General features: G+C 34.0%; 2 protein-coding genes and 1 non-coding gene across 3 annotated transcripts; 2 read left to right on the top strand and 1 right to left on the bottom strand.

Moving 5' to 3' along the window:
- Nucleotides 1–1,413: 1,413 nt before the first annotated feature.
- On the bottom strand, nt 1,414–4,573 carry LOC147397348 (small ribosomal subunit protein eS12-like). The gene is made up of 5 exons (XM_086452930.1): nt 4,447–4,573; nt 3,320–3,365; nt 2,057–2,342; nt 1,772–1,837; nt 1,414–1,665 (listed from the first exon to the last, which is right to left on the bottom strand). The coding sequence occupies exons 2-5, from the start codon at nt 3,325–3,327 to the stop codon at nt 1,606–1,608; spliced, it is 420 nt and encodes a 139-aa protein (XP_086309056.1). The 5' UTR covers nt 3,328–3,365; nt 4,447–4,573; the 3' UTR covers nt 1,414–1,605.
- Nucleotides 4,574–8,270: 3,697 nt separating this feature from the next.
- Nucleotides 8,271–8,344, top strand: TRNAT-AGU (transfer RNA threonine (anticodon AGU)). Its single transcript has one exon. It is a non-coding gene; the product is annotated as a tRNA-Thr (tRNA).
- A 7,353-nt stretch (nt 8,345–15,697) lies between these two features.
- On the top strand, nt 15,698–17,065 carry LOC147397346 (putative CCR4-associated factor 1 homolog 7). Its single transcript, XM_086452929.1, has 2 exons — nt 15,698–15,857; nt 15,992–17,065. Exon 2 carries the CDS (start codon nt 16,095–16,097, stop codon nt 16,908–16,910), a length of 816 nt encoding a protein of 271 aa, XP_086309055.1. The 5' UTR covers nt 15,698–15,857; nt 15,992–16,094; the 3' UTR covers nt 16,911–17,065.
- The last annotated feature ends 2,634 nt before the right edge of the window (nt 17,066–19,699 follow it).

The following is a 19,699-nucleotide window of genomic DNA, read 5'->3' as shown; positions in this document are numbered from 1 at the left end:
CTTTAAAATTCATATTTTAGAAGTTTTATTTGTGTTTGTTTTGTTACTTCTAAAGTCTGATTTTTATTTTCAAGACTTCGGACTTCAGAAATGCTACCAACCATAACTAAGTGAGAAATAATTTTTTGGAAATATTCATCACATTTATAGGGGGGGGGCTTCTAAATGATACAAAAGTCCTCCCGTGGTTAAATTTACTTGGGTAGGTGCAGTAGTTGGAAAATCTAATGCAAATATTTGAAGGCAAGAGACTTTCGATTTTGTTTATTTTTTAGCCAATTTTAATGCAGTCCGAAAGTTTCAATGAAAATTGTAGATACCGTCTAAGATTTCAAACTGTTTTGACATAACTCTTCCTTGCGAAACTAATAAACTGATGAAAACACCCTCATCTTTAACCTTTATGCAAACAATGGTCGATACCAAGTGCCACTTAAAAACCATCTATAGTTATATATGCATGTCCACATCAGACTTGTGAGAATCACAATAAATACTGTCACCACAGCACGACTCATTTTACAATTCTAAAATTATCCCAAATTCTTTCCCTACATCTGTTTTATTATATTTTAAATTTTCAAAATTGTCCCAACTTCTTTCCTCTCAATCCAAACATGTTGGAGAGAAATTGAGTTTCTCTTCCCTTGCGCTGTGTTAAGATTGAGAGCAATGGAGAGAGATGAGAGAAGAGAATAAATGAATTTCTCTTGATTGGATTGTTAAGTGGGGAGAGAAAAGAAAAAAAATTGGAGAAAAAATAGATGAGTTTTCTCTCTCCAAAAATGGAGAGAAACCCTTTTAAAATATTGTATAATTCCAACTCTGCCCTTATATCTTTTTTAAGATATTTCAAATTTCAAAGTTGTCCTAAGTTCTCTCTCAATCCAAATATGGTTAAGATAAATTGAATTTCTCTTCTCTTCTCTTACACTATGTTTGTATTGAGAGAAGTGAAGAGAAGAGAAGAGAAACTCAATTTCTCTCAATCATATTTGCCAGGAGAGAAATTGGGATGGTTTTGAAATTTTAAAATGTCCTAAAAGAGGTATAGGAACAGAGTTGAAATTATAAAATATTTTAAAAAGATTTCTCTCCAAATCTCTGCACACTTATGAAGAGAGAAAACTCACATTTTTTTTTCTTTTCCCTTCTCTTCTCTCCCTCCCTCCTCCTCCAGCTTAACAATCCAAACAAGAGAAACTCATTTATTTTCTCTTTTCTTCTCTCCATTTCTCTCAATCTAAACACAACGTGGAAAAGAGAGAAACAAATCATGGAGAATTTGATATCGTAACGTTATTTGCATTATATTCAGCTTGGATTCCGTCAGAGGAGGAAAATCATACACCTTTCTCGAATAGAAATCCCTCCTCCCTTGCAGCCAAACATGCACTGGTTTAGCATGAGATCTTAAACATCATAAATAAAACAGATTACTTCAATTTGAAGATGATTCCATTCTAACATCGAAGTACCAAAAGGACTAAATAATAAACTCAAAACTAAAGAGAATGATCCCTCAATCCAAACAAAAAAAGAAGGGAGAAACCGATTCCAAAACAGGACATCACCTAATGGAACTTAATTGCTATCTCATCACACTTAGTGAGACTTCAGATACTCCTGGACTATGTTAAGACCCTCAGATTCTTCCCCATAATCCTGAAACCAAATAGTAAGAGATTCATCAGTTAAAAGAAGAAAAAAAACATCAAATGCTGTAATAATCCTGATGGAATTTGAATTCTTATGTCTAAATTCTTCTTACCTTCACAACAACACAGGAGCAACCTACAACCTTCCTGGCCTTTCCTTCTGAATCAATCTTACACAACTGTAAGATACAAGAGACATAAAACAAGTCCATTAATTCAATAAAAGGTTTAAGTGGACAACAAGAGATGGGTAGAAAGGGTTAAGGAAGAACATTAATCAGAAATGGTGAATAAGCAATCTGCAACTATCAATAAAACACATCGTAAAAGCATGAAATCTTCCATGCAAGTGAGAAATTGAATTTCACAGACAGAGATTAGTACAGTTCTGAACTTACACCAGCCCACTCGCCAAGAGTTTTAGCACTTGGAACTGCTATCAAGCTTACATTGTGATCAGCGCAAAGTGCTCTGACCAATTTAACATAGTCTGGCTGGTTGCAGTCTTCTGCCAATACACAGAGCTGTGCGGCATGCTTCTCAATCACCTTGGCTCCTTCATGGAGCCCTCGAGCAAGACCATCATGGGCTAGCGATTTCTTCAATACAAGTTGCAGAGCTGTCATGATGTCCATGGGCTCCCCTAAAGCTGGAGCTGGGGTCTCAACTGCAACACCCTCTTCACTGCAATAGTAGATGGAAATAAGTGAAACAACCTCTCATTGGGGGGGGGGGGGTTGTTTGAGATAATTAACTAGCTTTTTGAAATGAAAGAACAAGGGCGGTGACCATAGAGAATGTAAAAAAGTACATCAACTTCCTTCATTTTGAATGAAAAGCAATCACAAAAAGAACAAATTCCCACTCAAAAACACTTAATCATATTTATGACTGCGCCATTTTCAACCGCCTTAACCTTCGTCTCCTATCCATGCCACACATCAGTTCTTATTGGCATGTCTATTGAGTAAAGTACAATACAATAAAAAGTATTTAATCACCCTTGTTTCAGTGCTACACACAAAAGCTTGGAAGGTTTGTACCATTAGCCAACTCCCTCCTTTAATGACTTCCAATTTTTTTTAACAAAAAGCAACCACAAAAGAACATAAATTTCCACTCAAACCCACTTTACATTTTATGACTGCACCATTTGCTACCACCTCTATTGGCAAACCTATCAAATAAACTACAATAGAGAAAAAAAAATGGGTTTCATGCCCATGTTTTTGCGCTACACAAAAAAACATAGAATTGTCATACCTTTGGACAACAATGCCCAATTATATTGGCTATGCTAACTTCCCATTTTCTATACATGAACTTGTTCTAACTTCCCTAAAAAAATCAACTCTCTCTCTCTTGGTAGTACCACTCACAAACTTTGCCAAATCACCAGGTTGATACCTTCTTTAAAAAAATATATATATATCATCATGTGATTTGGCCACAAAAAAAAAAAAAAAAGGTAAACCACATCAAGAAAATCATTTGTAACTTTTTTTAGTGGCATTTAAGATTTCTGCAGTGCATTTGCATTGGAAACCAATGTAGGATTCAAGTATTTTCATTTTTTTTATACCAATAAGAAACTCATGAAATATCAATCACAAGCCATCCTTGTTCAAAGATACAAGCAAACAATGGAAATATTTACATACCCCGACATTTTTCAGTTGAATATCGGATACGATACCGCCTTGGATGCTGAAAAAAAAATAGAGGGGAACACAAATCAGTTAGGAGAAAAATATTATATACAACCATGACTTCAATTAAGCATTTCAAATTCCATGCGTTATGATTACCCAATGTAGATATCAAATTGCAGCACTTAATAACCTATAATGTTGTATAAAGTACTCTTCACATAAACAAAAAACTTTAAACCAGACAAATGGTAGATGGTATCGTTTGATACCTTAAACTGAGAAATACACAAGCCCATATATTATAAAAATGTACTACAGAGATCAACGGCTAGCGGTTTTTCTAATTGGGTCCCAGAATTAGTTAAATCAATACCATCCCAATTGAACTCAAAAGCACATGAGCGATAATGGAGTGGAAAGTCGAGACCTTATCTCTTGTTGTCATAACCATGGTATCAGCCAAAACCAATACGAAACATTGACCCTGAAACATTAAATGTTTGGGGAATGTATCTGCCAATATCGTATCAATTTTTTCATTAACCGAAACATTCAATTGATACGGCATTTTAAGCCTTGGTCATAACACACCTCCATTCTGTGCAGCCAATGTCCTTGGAGGTTCAACCCGTTGTGGATTTTAATCCGGTTCTTTCTTTGAAGGGAACCCATTTTGGGATTCAAACCCGAAGCACGGTGGGCCTGCCTGCTCCGATACCATTCGATACTGATTACTGACCTAACTAATACAGAAAAAGCATCTAGGATATAATGGTGCGGAAATTTAAGCCCTTTTATATCTTGGGATCGTAACAGTTGCTCCATATGAAACCAACCCCAGATTCTCAAAATGAAAACCAGACCAAAACTGGGTTTAATCGAAATTGGGTCTGGTTGATTGACAGAGCAACTATTTATCTGTGTTCGATTGATAGCTTGTTTCTAGATTAAACTACAAACAAATGGAAGAAAGATTCGTAAACAAACGTAAATTGAACCAAACCCATTTCATGTTAATTCAAGAATCTACGAAAAACTATATTGGGAAATAGCAGATTTACAGAAAATCTTCAAATAACACTGTGAACATGGACGCATTGAAATTAAAGCATAACTTTACATCTATCAAACCATACCTAAGATCGATTCGAGACGATATCGAGCGTAGGCGGCGGTGGTTGTTGCGGATCCTTGGTAGAAGATGAGAAACCCCACTAAAGAAAGATAAAAGGAACAAACCCTAGCAGAAGAAGGGTTTATATATTTTATATGAGAATACTTAAAATGTTTATCGGTAATTCCTGTCCCGTATATTCTTTACTCTATATTGCCGCGTGGCACGTTGTTATGCGTCCGTAAATTTTTGCAGGCACCTCAAGGGGAATATCTTAAGGTGAAACGTGGATCCAAAAACATGATGGGATGGTTCAACGTTATAAAGGATAAAATTCTATCAACTTAAAAAAAAATTCAAAAAACTTATTTTTCACCATAATTTTAATTTTAAATTTGGGACTTATGTCGAAGTTAAAAACCTTGGATTAAGTCCAAAACAATCCAAACTAAGGCTTAATATCTTACTAAATCAATAAATAAAATGTTTCGGTTAAACTTTTTCGAGCATCATACAACTTTGGCAATTGTCATGTGGCATGTGATTTTGTCCAATTGGATAATTTCAATCCATGTGCTTGAAGTTTTTTATTTATTTATACTTTTTTTTTTTAATATTGGATACAATGGATTCATTCATAAATCTTATGGTGGAAAAATGAAAAATTAAAATTTAGCACAATTAAATAATTTGTGTAATATCAACAAATATATATGATTCTACCGATCACGACCTATGCTTCTGGTTTATCTTGGCAGGCAATGGTGGACATCGAAATTACACATAGCTTCATTGCCCCCACAGAGGCAAAGCGCCTCAATCTAAGGTTCGAGAAAGATTCTAGTCATACGAAGACTGTTAATTCACATATCATTTCTTCCCGAGATAATATTGGCTCACAAGAAAGCTCACCAAAAGTGCTCCACAAGTGTGATAGAAGAGCGAATGAGACAAATTAGGAAAGCGCCCCCCCCCCCCCCCATAGGAATCCGTCAAGTTCGACTCATAAGATATACAGACGAACGATTCACATACAAAATGGATCAGGGGACTAGCGACTTGGGCACACACCTCCTCTGTATCCATTTGAATGTGGTCACATCCAACAATATGACCAAGGAACAAAATTTGCTATTGGGAAAAAGCTCAGTTACATCGACTCTTCTAATTGTTATGTCACGTGATTTTGTTCAATTGGGTAATTTCAATCCATGTGCTTGAAGGTTTTTTATTTTTATTTTTATTTTTATATTGGATACAACGGATTCATTCACAAATCTTACGGAGGAAAAACAAAAAATGAAAATTTAGCACAATTGAATAATTGGGTAATATTAATCAAACAATAATAGATGATTAGCAAAACTCTTTTACAATATTTGATGGGAAACAGTTGGACTATTGATTCATAATTTTGTTTAAGAATGTTATATATCATTTGTATGTACACCTTAATTTTCTAAATTCATTTGTCGGGATAAAAAATGCATCCCAAGGATACATTCAATATCCCTAAGAATAAATCCAGATTTTGTCTTTCTAAGAGTTTATCTTGTATTTTGTCCTTATAATGGCTTGTTATAGAAATACAATGTTTCTATCATCATCTGTTAACTATACAACTCTCAATATTTGTGTTCCCAACAAGTTTTTTTTTCTTATGATGATATTTCATCTTATCAATCTTTAAATTTATTTAAAGTAGGGTTTGGAGATGTCAATGGTTGTTTTAGTTTTATCGATATCAAGTGAATTCATATAAGAAATAAAATAAAAAATTGTTTCTCCGAGTCCAAGTTGGCTTGAATAATCTATTTTGTCTTTTGAATCAATCAAGTATACCCAAACCTATTCAAATGATTCATGTTGCAAACATTCCAACAATTGGAATAAGGGTAATGATAGATAGTTTGAAGGGTGATGATGATTTTTACACGATATGAGCATCCTCCTTGGGGTTGAAGGGGTAAAAGAGGAAAAAACGAGCAGAGAAGAGGAAAGACAATAAAGTTCGGTATTCTTGAAAATAACTAGAAAATGAAAGATGGTGAAGTTGAAAGGGTATTTTTCAAATGGAAAAAAAAGTGAGGTAAAACAATAAAATTAAATATTATCATTGGGATTCATTGAGATAATAAATCCTAACATGTCCGGGATAAAGGGAATAAAGCCCACATTGTGTTTTATCACATGCACATGATTGTTTTCACTGTGGTTAAGGGAGTAAAAAAGGAAAGTCAAGAAAGTTAGAGGTATTATTGAAATGGGGGACAGTAATGAAGTTGATTTACCCACTGGGGGTTAGCCGAGATGGTAAGGTGCAACTGAGTTTGCACTCCAAGTCATGTCTTTAAATCTCTATATGCCTGCCCTTCGACATAAATGTGGCTACTTAAATGTCATGACACGTGACAAGGTGTTGGATGGTACGTGAGGCCCAAAATAGATTAGTCTCACCAAAGGCAAGGATCCTCCTTAGGCTACCTTAAAAAAAAATGAAGTAGATTTTGGTTGAGGACATCGATTTTCACATAACCAAGGGTACAATCATCAAGCCAATATAATCATTGATTTTTGCGAACCATCTTAAAACATAGAATATTGAAATATTTTGACAAATATGATTTTTTTTGGGAAAGACTAACCTCGACAATACATAGAATAAGATAACTTAAAAATAAATCACATTATATTTTTAAATTATCTAATAAGTGCAAATGGATCAAAACCAAATTGATAAAATCCTATCATATCTAAACCTTATTTTTTGTATCAATTGGGTGGAAAATAATAAGTTTGTTTTTCTTATTTGTAACAAAAGCTTGTTAACCAAGATTACCAATACTAAGGATTATTGGCCCACCCTTAATAGTGGGTCTACAACAACAACAACAACAACAAAAAAAAAAAAAACAATTTGATTGGTGATTATAAAGACACGACTTCCATCATGCCAAAATATATAATAGTTCAAATCAATAACTAGACAACAACACAAAAAATTATTGAAGTTCGATGAGTTAAAATATCAATCAGGCTGAGTTTTGATTTGTATTGCCACCAAGAGGTGGGACCATACAACTGTATGGTTAAAGACACTGAAGCGACGTTTTGGTGTTTTCATCAAACATTTGATGGCAATATTAATAAAAATTTGATCCAACACCCACGATGAAAATGCTTCGTGGGACCAATGCTCGTGCACTGATTGGGCAGTCGCGAGCAAATGACACAAAAAAACCAGTTTGATTTGCAATTCAAAATATTCAGATCCAACAACCCAAAAACTGAAATCCAAGAAAATGCTTAAACATGCCTGCAAGTTATTGATAAAAATTGATATTTGTGCGTAAGATCTCGAGTTTTCATTAAACACCTTGTTTGCAGTTAGTTTCTCAACCTATGGTCCTTAAATACCATTATAATAAAGTGCCATATATGGTATTCTTTCGGGTTCACTGATCTATAAAATTGTTCACCCAAAAACCAAATTATTACTCTGCTTGGTGATCACAAACCCTGAGCCATGTCTCTAATGCTAATTAGAGTTTAAAGTATTTGATGTCCAAATTGCATTGTACAACGGAAGAGGGCACACTTCTTACCAATAGATTGTCCCACAAATTCTCTTTGTCAAAATCAATATAAGAATAATGATTTTCTGATGCCCTCATCACAGTATCGTTGATCATTTGCCTTGGGATATGTAAAATCATAAATCTTTTTCTTGTGTATCTCGAAGGAAAATGATCTATGTGATTGGTGTACTGCAACAAAAAATAGTGGGGTACATGGTTGATCTTTGTTCTGATGTAATTTTAAAAAAAGAAATCCTTTGCACAAGCTGCTTTCATAGCTCAGTTGGTTAGAGCACCCGTTTAGTAAGCGGGAGGTCTTGAGTTCAAATCTCAATGAAAGCATTTGTTTAATTTTTCACTTAAAAAAACACCCCCAGTAAATAAAAGGTACTCTGTTTTTTTTTTTCCATGATAAAACATTCTCTTCAACCTTATAATATATATTTTAAGAGTCCAAATCATATATGCACTCAGTGTGGATGATTGAAATCCTCCTCCCATGTCAGAACACATGGCAAGTAAGCTGTACAATCAGAGGAAATTTTAAAATGGAGATATTTGAGGCATTAATTTCTTGTATTGTGGCTTAGGTGGTAATAGCATGTGATGAGGGGGGAGGGGGGAGGGTTTCAATCTTCCACCATGGGTGCATACGATTTGGACTCGTATTTTAAATATATTGCTCAAAATCCCTTTAACTTATAAAGAACTCGTCGTCTTCAACCTCCACCAAACCCGTATCTCCCTCTAAAGATTTGAAGATTGGAGGATTTATTTATTTATTTATTGGTCTCTTGGGCAACTCAAAGTTAAGATGTATAATTTCCATTTGAAAATTTAGAGTGATATTACTAATTTTCACCAAAATTTAGGGAACATACCAAAATTATCGAGAATTTTACTTAATTGTAAAGAGTAATGCTGGCGTGACATAGCTTGGACACTGATTCTCACAGTTCTGACGTGGATACTAAGCCACGTCACCCACTTAATGAGTCAACTGCCACGTCATTAAATGAAAAAAAAAAAAAAAAAAAACCAGCGTCTTCTCCGATTCTCTGATTCTCTCCCTGTTTGAATAAAGTCAAAATAAATTTTCGCAATATTTTCATCATTTCTAATAAAGTTGTGTTATTTTCATATTTGTAGAAATATTTCACTATATTTTCAATTTGGGGATGCTCCAAAGGTAAATTGGAATCAAAATTTAATAAATTGTTGATTGGGAGGTAGTATCAAAACTACTTTATTCTCTAGTCCAACTTGTAAGATGTTGTTGAAAGAAACTTTAATCTAGGATACACAAGTAGGGTGGGTTCTGAACCACATATAGAGATCTTTTGTAAAAGATAAATTCTTAGATAGGTGTTTCAGTTGTATTTGTAAAAATATTAGAAGCAATCTTGATACTATTAGTCAACAATCTAACTAGATTGATTTTCAAGTACTAGACATGGATTCAACCTCGTTAATTTTAAATGTAATCTCCAACTAGCTTCTTCATTTTCAACTCAAGTCTCTTTGTATAATATTTGTCAAATTAGCAACCCGATTTCAATCACGGTTTCGCACATAGAAGGATCTTCTTGAACTAGACTTATCTAACTTAGAGAGAGAGTGTGAGAGTCAACTGATCATGCACAGTTGAGAGAATCGTTGGAGGAAACAGGGAGGAAGATGAGAAGACTTAACAGGGAGGAAGAGGAGAAGACGCTGATTTTTTTTTTTCGCTTAATGACGTGGCAGCTGACTCATTAAGTAGGTGACGTGGCTTGGTATCCACGTCAGAACTGTGAGAATCACAGTGTCTAGGCTGTGTCACCCCATCATTACTCAATTGTAAAAGTTGTATGAGTTTGGAATTTTAATTATGGAAGGAACACGTGCTACTAGCGTAAAAATTAATGAAAACTATGAATTTTCAACATTGCAGTTTTTTTTTGTTTTTGTTTAAAGAGAATGTATCAAAATATATTTTATGAAATTTGACGAATTATTTAATATGACTTTTCATCAATAATGCTTACTCTTGACACACAATTTTATAATTTTAAAATATTAATTAATGTGAGTATGGATCAACAGAATTGACCTTCTTCAACTAATGAGTGTTGGGTATAGTGGCTAGGGCCGGCTCCCTCATTAGACACATGCTTATTGATCTTGGCTTACATTGTATTTGTGGTTTTGCTGGTACTGTACGTAACTAGAGGATTTGGATGAGATATAATGTTTGAAGAGGTCAATTGTCTCACCCTTGCTAGTCGGGCTTACGTGTTCGGACATCTCATCGTAAAATTAAAATAATAATAATAAATCACATTTCTCCAATTGTAATAATTTGTTTGTGATCATGTTAAATAATAGAAATATACTTATTTAACTTACTCTCCCACACCAAAGATTGTCTAAAATCAAATCATCCCAATCTTGAAAGCAAGATAGTGAATACGAATTATCTTTCAGTCGTGATAATCTAACTTTCCCATTAAAAAAATAAAAATAAAAAATTGCTGATGTATGTCTTGAAGAGTACAAATTTATGATTCCTGAACTTGTCATGTCACGAGAGTCGATTGAATATGCCACGTGGGGTAGTCAGATTATCACGAGTCATTATCTTTACATGACTTGTCTTAGATCAAAGACAAAGATGACGTGTCCCAAACTATCAAAATGTTGGCTAGGTTTATGAAAACTTCGACTTTATCAAATAGGATCAGTTTGTTTTAATGTAAAGTAATCCCACGTTGAAGAGTGAATAAATACAATATATTATATAATAAAAAATGTGACTAAGCATCTACTAATCAACCCCTAGCTTTGGAAAAAAACATAATAAAAGAGACGAGGGTATCATTGACATTGAATAAATGAACCAAGGCTATTTTCGTCATCTTATACTTTAAGAATCTAGGACACTTTTGTCATTACAGAAAAAGGAAGATATATTTTCGTCATTAAAATATTGACCCTATCTCGATTGGTCCATTATAATTAATGACGAAAATAAATATCTCACTTTCTAGAAGGCCACCTGTTGCTCTTCTACTGGTCATTAGATTTCAATAATCAAACAAACGGCTGAGATGAGAGTCTGCATCTCTAGGAAATCTGTATTCTCTTAAGTCTTACCCCCCACCAATCAGCTGTTCGTTGAACGCCGTGTCGTACACTGTGGAACCTTAGAAAAGTCTGATTATGCAATCTAGCCTTACCCCCTCTTATTTTGATATATTTGGATAACCCTTTATGTTTTCAAAGTTATGAGATACCCCTCGATTGAGGTCTATGTAAAATTAAGATTATTAGAGAATGGGGTAAATATTAAATAACCACATCTTCAGTATAATGCCCCAAAACAATTTATTTTTTCCTACAATATATATATATGGGTCCCGTTCAGCACCCTAAGTTTTACCACACACTTTAACAAACGCATTTTGTCTTACATGGATTAGAAGTTTCGGAATGAGCTGATTTTTGGTGAGGATGATCTCTATGGTGAGGAGATCATCCTCACCAAAAATCAGCTCATTCCGAAACTTCTATGGTGAGGAGATCATCCTCACCAAAAATCAGCTCATTCCAAAACTTCTAACCCCATCAAAATTGATTTACAAAAAATGGACGGTGCACGATTTTTCAACGTGTAAACATGGGACTAAACATTTCGGAATGGGCTGATTTTTGAGGAGGATGATCTTCATGATTAGAAGATCATCCTCACCAAAAATCAGCTCATTCCAAAACTTCTAACCCATGTAGAACAAAAAACGTTTGTTAAAGTGTGTGGTAAAACTTAGGATGCTGAACATTTCCCTATATATATATATATAGGGTCCCGTTCGGCACCCTAAGTTTTACCACACACTTTAACAAACGCGTTTTGTCTTACATGGGTTAGAAGTTTCGGAATGAGCTGATTTTTGGTGAGGATGATCTCTATGGTGAGGAGATCATCCTCACCAAAAATCAGCTCATTCCAAAACTTCTAACCCCATCAAAATTGATTTACAAAAAATGGACGGTCCACGATTTTTCAACGTGTAAACATGGGGCTAAACATTTCGGAATGGGCTGATTTTTGGGGAGGATGATCTTCTAATCATAGAGATCATCCTCACCAAAAATCAGCTCATTCCAAAACTTCTAACCCATGTAGGACAAAAAACGTTTGTTAAAGTGTGTGGTAAAACTTAGGGTGCTGAACATTTCCCATATATATATATATATGGGTAGCGTTTAAGGGCAAACTTTTTAGCAAACTTTTTGGCAAAACATTTTTCAAAACATGGGTTAGAGGTTTTGGAATGGGCTGATTTTTGGTGAGGATGATCACTACGGTGAGTAGATCATCCTCACCAAAAATCAGCCCATTCCAAAACTTCTAACCCATGTTTACCAGCTGAAAAATCGTGGACCGTCCATTTTTTGTAAACTGTTTTTTATGGGGTTAGAAGTTTTGGAATGGGCTGATTTTTGGTGATGATGATCTCCTCACTGTAGAGATCATCCTCACCAAAAATCAGCCCATTCCAAAACCTCTAACTCATGTTTTGAAAAATGTTTTGCCAAAAAGTTTGCTAAAAAGTTGCCATTGAACGCCCCCCTATATATATATATATATATATATATATATATATTTTGGCCTTCTAATCCATAAGAAAAACATATATTGAAATGTGAACTCATCATATGTTCGCATAAAACTGTGCATACATGAAATCCAACGATTGAGATGTATCTTAGAAATATGTAATATATTCTCGAGATACATCTTTGACCTACAATTAGATCTCGCGTGAACATATAAGTTCACGTTTCACGAGTATATGGATCCTAACCCATTTAAATAAGGCATTTGATTGTTAGTGGGTAGTACAATTTTGCTATTAGTTATTTATAGTTTCATGTTATTAGGGGCCATTATTCCATTTTTTTTACTTTCAAAATCAACAAATATGTAAAAAAGTATACTCATCACCATGATTTAAACATTTCTTTCGTTTCATAATATTTCATATGAAATTTTTTGATTTTTTAGCTTGACGAGACAAAGTTCTATTGAAATTGAAAATTTAAAATTTTCAATCATTTTCTCTATGTTTTTCCTTGATCTACGGATCTACAAGATGGATTTGGAAAGAGAAAAAGAGAGAGAGTCACATCTTGGGGAGAAACAAATATCTAAAAGAGATAAAGAGAGATTTGGAGAGAGAGGAGTATCTAGATGGTTGTTCTATTATCTTTCCTTTGTTATTTTCTTCTTTTCGTTTATCTAAAGAAAAGCTGTGCAGTTGTTTCTCTTTGTCTCTTTGTCATTGTAATATTGTAGTGAATATTCTCGCCTATCACGCGGGTGACCCGAGTTTGATCCCCGGCAACGGCGCCAATTTGTTTAGACTTGTAGTTGTTCATTGCAAATATGAAATTGAACAAAATTATAATAAACCTTGGTGAGTAAGGTTCATTCATAGGGACAGCGACGATTTAGATTTTATTTCAAATTGAAACAAAAACAAATTTTGAAAATAGATTTTTTTTTAAACAAAATAGAAATTTTGCAGCTAAGAAGTAAATTGAAATTAAAGCAAAAAATGAATTTAAAACAATGTGAAAGAAATTAGAAATATCAAATCCACCTTTGCAAGCCAACTTAACATTTTAAACAACTCTAATTCAGTCTCAATTCACACAATAAATCATTGTTTGTGAATTGGAGGATTATTCAATTAATCTTAGATGAATAAAAAAATGTTTGTGAATTGTGAATCAATGTGGTATTATCAGATTTCTATCTCAAGTTGTTAGTAAGCATGATTAAGCTTGATCTTATCTAAGCATAAATCATCGAAATGAGGACAATGGATATAAATCAGAAAATTCAAACTTAATAAACTTCACATAAACACAATTAAAATAGGAAATAAAGAGTTGCTTAAACGAAATTAAGTAAGACTCGTTTCGGCATCATTGAGCTCTCTGTAGAGAATTTAACCGATCATTATGAGGAGCAAGTTGCAACAATAATAAAATAAAGAGAACATGGTAGAGAAGAGGATAAGATAAATAATGTTGCACTTTGATTCCATGCTTTATGATTTTGCAATGGAGTTATAAAAGGAAAAAAATAAAAAATGAAGAAACAACTCTTGATGCTCTCACTCCCAAAGAAAAATCAGAAAATGCAGAGAAATTAAGAAGAAGAATAGAGCCCAAGAGAGGTCATTTCCTTTAGGGACAACCCCTCAATTTATAGTTTTTATAGTTGGGTTATTGGGTCAGGTTTTTTACTTTAGTTGATTCGAGAAGGACTTTTAGTTACAACGACCAAAGCGTTTAGAATGTTTAGCTCAAATCTCGAGGCATAATTCCTTGAGATTATCGCGGAGCACTAGGGGTCTACCGTCGAACGGTGACGTGGCGATTATTTGCTCCGAGATTTGGTTGGATGTTCCCTTTTGACTTGTATATTGTAACAAAAATATTTGCCTCCGAATTTTATCATTTTTTACCTACAAATAGTAAGAAAATCTATTAGTTTTAATAATTTAACAAATTAATACAATTTATGTTTATTTGGGACAAATAACAATTAGGTATCGATAATTCTTGTGTAATTACAGTCCCAAAAATGGCTTTATAGGACCTTATCAACCTTAGTCTTCCGTAGAAGATTGGATCATATTTACCAAACCTCTCATGTTTTAAAATTGACGACATGATGCATGATCACAATTTTTTGGAGGAAGACTTTTGTTTTCTAAGTATTACGTTTCGAGTGTTTTAGTATCGTTTCGATTTTAACTTTTTTTTTGAAACACCAGGATGTAATTAAATTTTAAATCACGCTCATCTTTTTCACTCATACTTAAAGATGATTTTTGGACCTCCCCTTTTGGAACAATCAACAATTTGAAGTTATTTTTGTATCTTCCCATTGGTTAGATTACCTTAAGGGTACACCTCGCCTAACTTTCATTAATACGATGACACAAACAAGTCCAATACGCACTTACTGTCATTTTGCGTGCCCAAAATGCAATGACAACAATACCATTATGCCTTCATCGCATTAGTTATAATGAAAAGAATAATAGACAAGGATTTTGACTTAATCCGCAACACACAACAAATGAAGATTGGTTGATTTAGTGTCTACTAGAAAATGTGCTATTTCAAAAATAGTTTTTAAAATTTTACCTTATATTACTTCGTTAAATAAATAAAGCATTGACGATGAAGAATTTTAGGATAGATTTAACGGTCACTAAACAAACTTCAACTTTTATAGTAAATATTAAGGGATTGACAACAATGTTTTTTTTTATATTTTGTTTAAGGTTGAAGGGATTTTGATAATAGATCGGAGAATGGAAATTTTGGGTAGTTTATGAGTATGTGATTATAAAAGGGGTATATCATTAAAAAGTTAAAAAATGCAGGGGCATATGAAATATTCATCAAAATTCTGAGGAGTATATCTAAATTACTGTTTTCTACTATCCCATCTGAGTTTTTAGTACCAAATTACCCTTTTCTGACATTCTTTATCTCCGTGTTTCTGCGGGTCTAGTCGAAGCGCATCTCATTGTTGACGAAAAAACCTCGATGTTGACTGAAATCTCTTCACGTCCGTCCTTTAAAATTAAAAATCGAAAAATAATTCCAAAAAAAAAAAAAAAAAAGGAAAAAAAAGAAAGAAAGAAAAAAAAGGGAAAAGATGCCCTAGAAAAGCTCCACCTTATCTCTTTCTCCATCTTCTGCACTTCATTTCTCGTCAACGAAGATCAAACCAGTGGTCGGTAATGCAAGATCTATAAATCAGATCTAGAGATTTAACAAATCTTAGGTCAGATTTTCGATCTACGCTTCCTGATACCTTCATTTGTCGGCTTTTACCTTGATTGATTCAGATTCGCTAGTTTTTGTGGAGTTTTTGGGTTTCATATTGATCTGAGGTTCGTTTTATTGGGTGTTTTGCAGATCTGTTTGAAAAGATACATCTTTTACGGTTTTTGGGGTTCCGATTGCTTATGTTTGTCTACAGATCTGGTTTCGAGGAATTGTTGTTTGTTTTGGTTGTAAAATGTCGATTCTACCAAAAAGCGATTCGATTCACATCAGAGAGGTTTGGAATGATAACCTCGAAGAAGAATTTGCTCTGATTCGAGATATCGTTGATGATTACCCGTACATCGCCATGGATACAGAGTTTCCTGGAATCGTTCTCCGTCCTGTTGGAAATTTCAAGAACAGCACCGATTTTCACTATCTAACCTTAAAGGCCAACGTAGATACGTTGAAATTGATCCAATTAGGTCTCACTTTTTCAGACGAAGAAGGAAATCTTCCAACTTGTGGGACCGATAAGTACTGTATTTGGCAATTTAATTTCCGCGAATTTAGTGTCAATGATGATGTATATGCAAATGATTCCATTGAGCTATTACGCCAAAGCGGGATCGATTTCAACAAGAACAAAGAGAAAGGTGCAGATGCAAGTCGATTCGGCGAGCTATTGATGTCGTCTGGGATCGTGTTGAACGATAGCGTGCATTGGGTGACGTTTCATAGCGGGTACGATTTCGGATACTTGCTTAAGCTCTTAACTTGTCAGAATTTACCTGAAACACAAGCTGGTTTCTTCGATCTTATTAATATGTACTTCCCTACTGTTTACGATATCAAGCATCTTATGAAGTTTTGCAATAGTCTTCATGGTGGATTGAACAAACTTGCAGAGCTTTTAGACGTTGAGAGGATTGGAATCTGTCATCAAGCGGGTTCAGATAGTTTGCTTACCGCTTGTTCGTTCAGGAAATTGAAAGAGTCATTCTTTAATGGCTCAACTGAGAAATATGCTGGTGTGTTGTACGGTCTAGGTGTTGAGAATGGACAGTAGAATACTCATTGAATAAAGAGAAAAAAAAAGACCAAAAAATAAATTTAAAAAAATGAAAAATGTTGTTGTGTTTGATTATATGAGGGTGTTAGTCTCCCAGTTCCATGTACACCTTTGGTAAAATAGATGTTAAAATTATTAATATTCCTCGTTTATTTTATTGTGTGATTTTACTTATTGGAAACTTGTTGTAGAATCTCTAGTTAATGCCATAGATTTGTAACTGTTCATTTGCACGACCTATGCTTCGATATATTTGTAAATCGGGTTATGTGTGGGGAAGAAGAGAAAAAATTGGAGAGAATAGAAAAGAAAAACACTAATGATGCACTTCAACTGCATATGATTTATCACGTGCATTCATCATGATTCAAATAAAAAAAGTGATTTTTTTTTTCTCTCCAAAAGTGGAGTGATTTGGAGAGAAACTCTTTTAAAATATTTTATAATTCCAACTCTGCCCTTTGATCTCTTTTAAGATATTTTAAAATTTCAAAATTATCCCAATTTCTCTCCTAATTTCTCTCCTGTCAATCCAAACACGGTGAAGTGAAACTGAGTTTCTCTTCTCTTTTCTTCTCTTCTCTCAACCTCTCAATCCAAATATATTAGTGTTGTGAGAGAGCACAAATTTTTTGGTAAAATTGAGTATCTCTGAAAATAGCTGATCAAGGATGAAGACTTGAAGGCTTTAGGACCATATAGTATTTCAATAGTAATATGACAAGGGATGATTTTTGATAATTAAGTTCAACAATCAATGGGGAGAATGCACCATGGTAGCTATTTGTAATAGCAAATGAGATTTATAGAGTTGTCCCAACCATGAGGGCATCAAACTTATGAGTTTACTATGAAATTATGGGATAGAGTGATAGAATAAAGATTACGACAAAAAAAAGCACCAATTTTGTTTTATGCCAAAGGTCAATAATGGAGGCAAACTTTTTACTTAAATAATAGTGGAGATTTTCAGAAAAAAGAGAGAAAGAATCTCCACAGAATTTTAATAAACTCAAACAAATCATATGACAACGTATTTCGAGAATTTGGTGGATATTGGGAAATACGTGAGAGAGTTGTGTTTAGTACAATACCAATTTGAGGAAACAAGAGAGTTCCTAATTGCAATTGGCTTATGTCAAGTATCAACTTTAAATCTGTATTATTTGTTACGATTATAGATAAAGTAATTGTTCATATTCAACAGCAGGTTCTTGATATATTTTATTTGTATATAACGTAAATGTCATCTGACGAGACTAAGAGCAACTCCACCGCAAAGAGCAATACTGGCTGGGCATACGTGGTAGGCATTTTATTATGGAGAGACATTTTGCCTATTTAAGGGATTTGTGCTCCAACTGTACTAGTCAAAACGGCTCTCTACAGATTCATTTACAGTAAAATGATTCTCAATTGCCATGGTTTTTTACCACCAATAAGGAGAGAGAGAGAGAGAATCTCATTCTCTTCTTCTGCCTCTTCCTCATTCTCTCTCTTCAAATAATTTCAAAATGGCTATTCTGAAATAGTGTGCGTTGGAGTAAAGTCTCTACTCTCTGGCTTTGCAAAACAATGGTTGGGAGAGGATGCCTATCCCAAGCCCGATTGCATTGGAGTTGCTCTAAAGAGGGAGTCTAACACAAAATTAGAACTTTGGAGAATGGTTTTGGAGTCAAAGGACTTTCAAATAACTAGGACCAAGTTAATGCAACTTTAACATATATATTTTTTTGTAAAAATTAATGAATAAGAAATATCTTGAACCTACCATCTTTGAAATCTAGGTTCCAAAAAGGATAGAAAGACTGAGGATGATGTTGTCCATAGCATCGAGTTGGATGGTTGAAGTGACTACGTGCTTACAGAGTGCTACATGAGAGACACATCCCATTCAAATTGAAAGGAAAATTTTCTAAGACGACAATAAGATTGGTTATACCTTCTGGAACCGTATGTAGGTTTTCAAGAAATAACTTGTTCATAGATTGAAGGTAAAAGAGATTAGGATGCTAAGATGGATAAGTAAAAGTCTAAGAAAGAGTAAATTAGAAATGAACTCATCCGTGAAATTATAGTAGTAGTTACTATATGGGTGACAAACTAAAGGCTGTTGAGATGGTTTGATCATTTGCAGCAAAGACCAATAGTATACCAAGTGGGGGCGGTGACAATGAATTCATATGCACTTGGATTAACAAAAGTCATGGCTTTAGATATAATTGAATGGAGGATTAGGGTTTGTTCAACGTACCCAATTTTGTATAAGACATTGATGATGATGATGATGATGATTATTGCTTAGCTTTTCAATAATGCTTCTTGTGTTGATGGAGCTGCTTATCAAAATTGATGGAATCATGGAAGTTCATGCGATGAAAGATGTTCACGATTTTGCTTTGGTAAGGTTTTAGAATTTCACAATCATCTTCATTATCAGTAAGTTATTAAGTTACATTAACAATTAATATAATTGATCTAGTCCATTTGTTCTACTTTCTTTTAACATAACCATGCTTTGCAGAACACCTTTATACACGCTAATAGTGATGTTTGCAGGGAAGGTCGTGAGATCATGAGATTGCCATGAATTTGCTTTGTAAAGGTTTTAGAGTTTTTTTTTTTTTTTTCTTTCTATTTGGTGGATGCAGGGAACTGTAAGACATGTTCAAGGCAAAGGTGTACATATTTGAAGCTAAATGACCCCTAATCTGAAATTTACTCTTCATTGACGTAAGTTGTCTCTCACTAATTTGTGATGGGTGTTTCCATATACTTGAGTTCAA

The sequence above is a fragment of the Akebia trifoliata genome, chromosome 8 (assembly GCF_017979445.1).
Source record: "Akebia trifoliata isolate Shusen 1 chromosome 8, ASM1797944v1, whole genome shotgun sequence".
Classification (NCBI taxonomy): Eukaryota; Viridiplantae; Streptophyta; class Magnoliopsida; order Ranunculales; family Lardizabalaceae; genus Akebia; species Akebia trifoliata.
The sequence above is the reverse complement of the archived record's forward strand: the minus strand, read 5'-3'. Positions and strand labels throughout refer to the sequence as shown.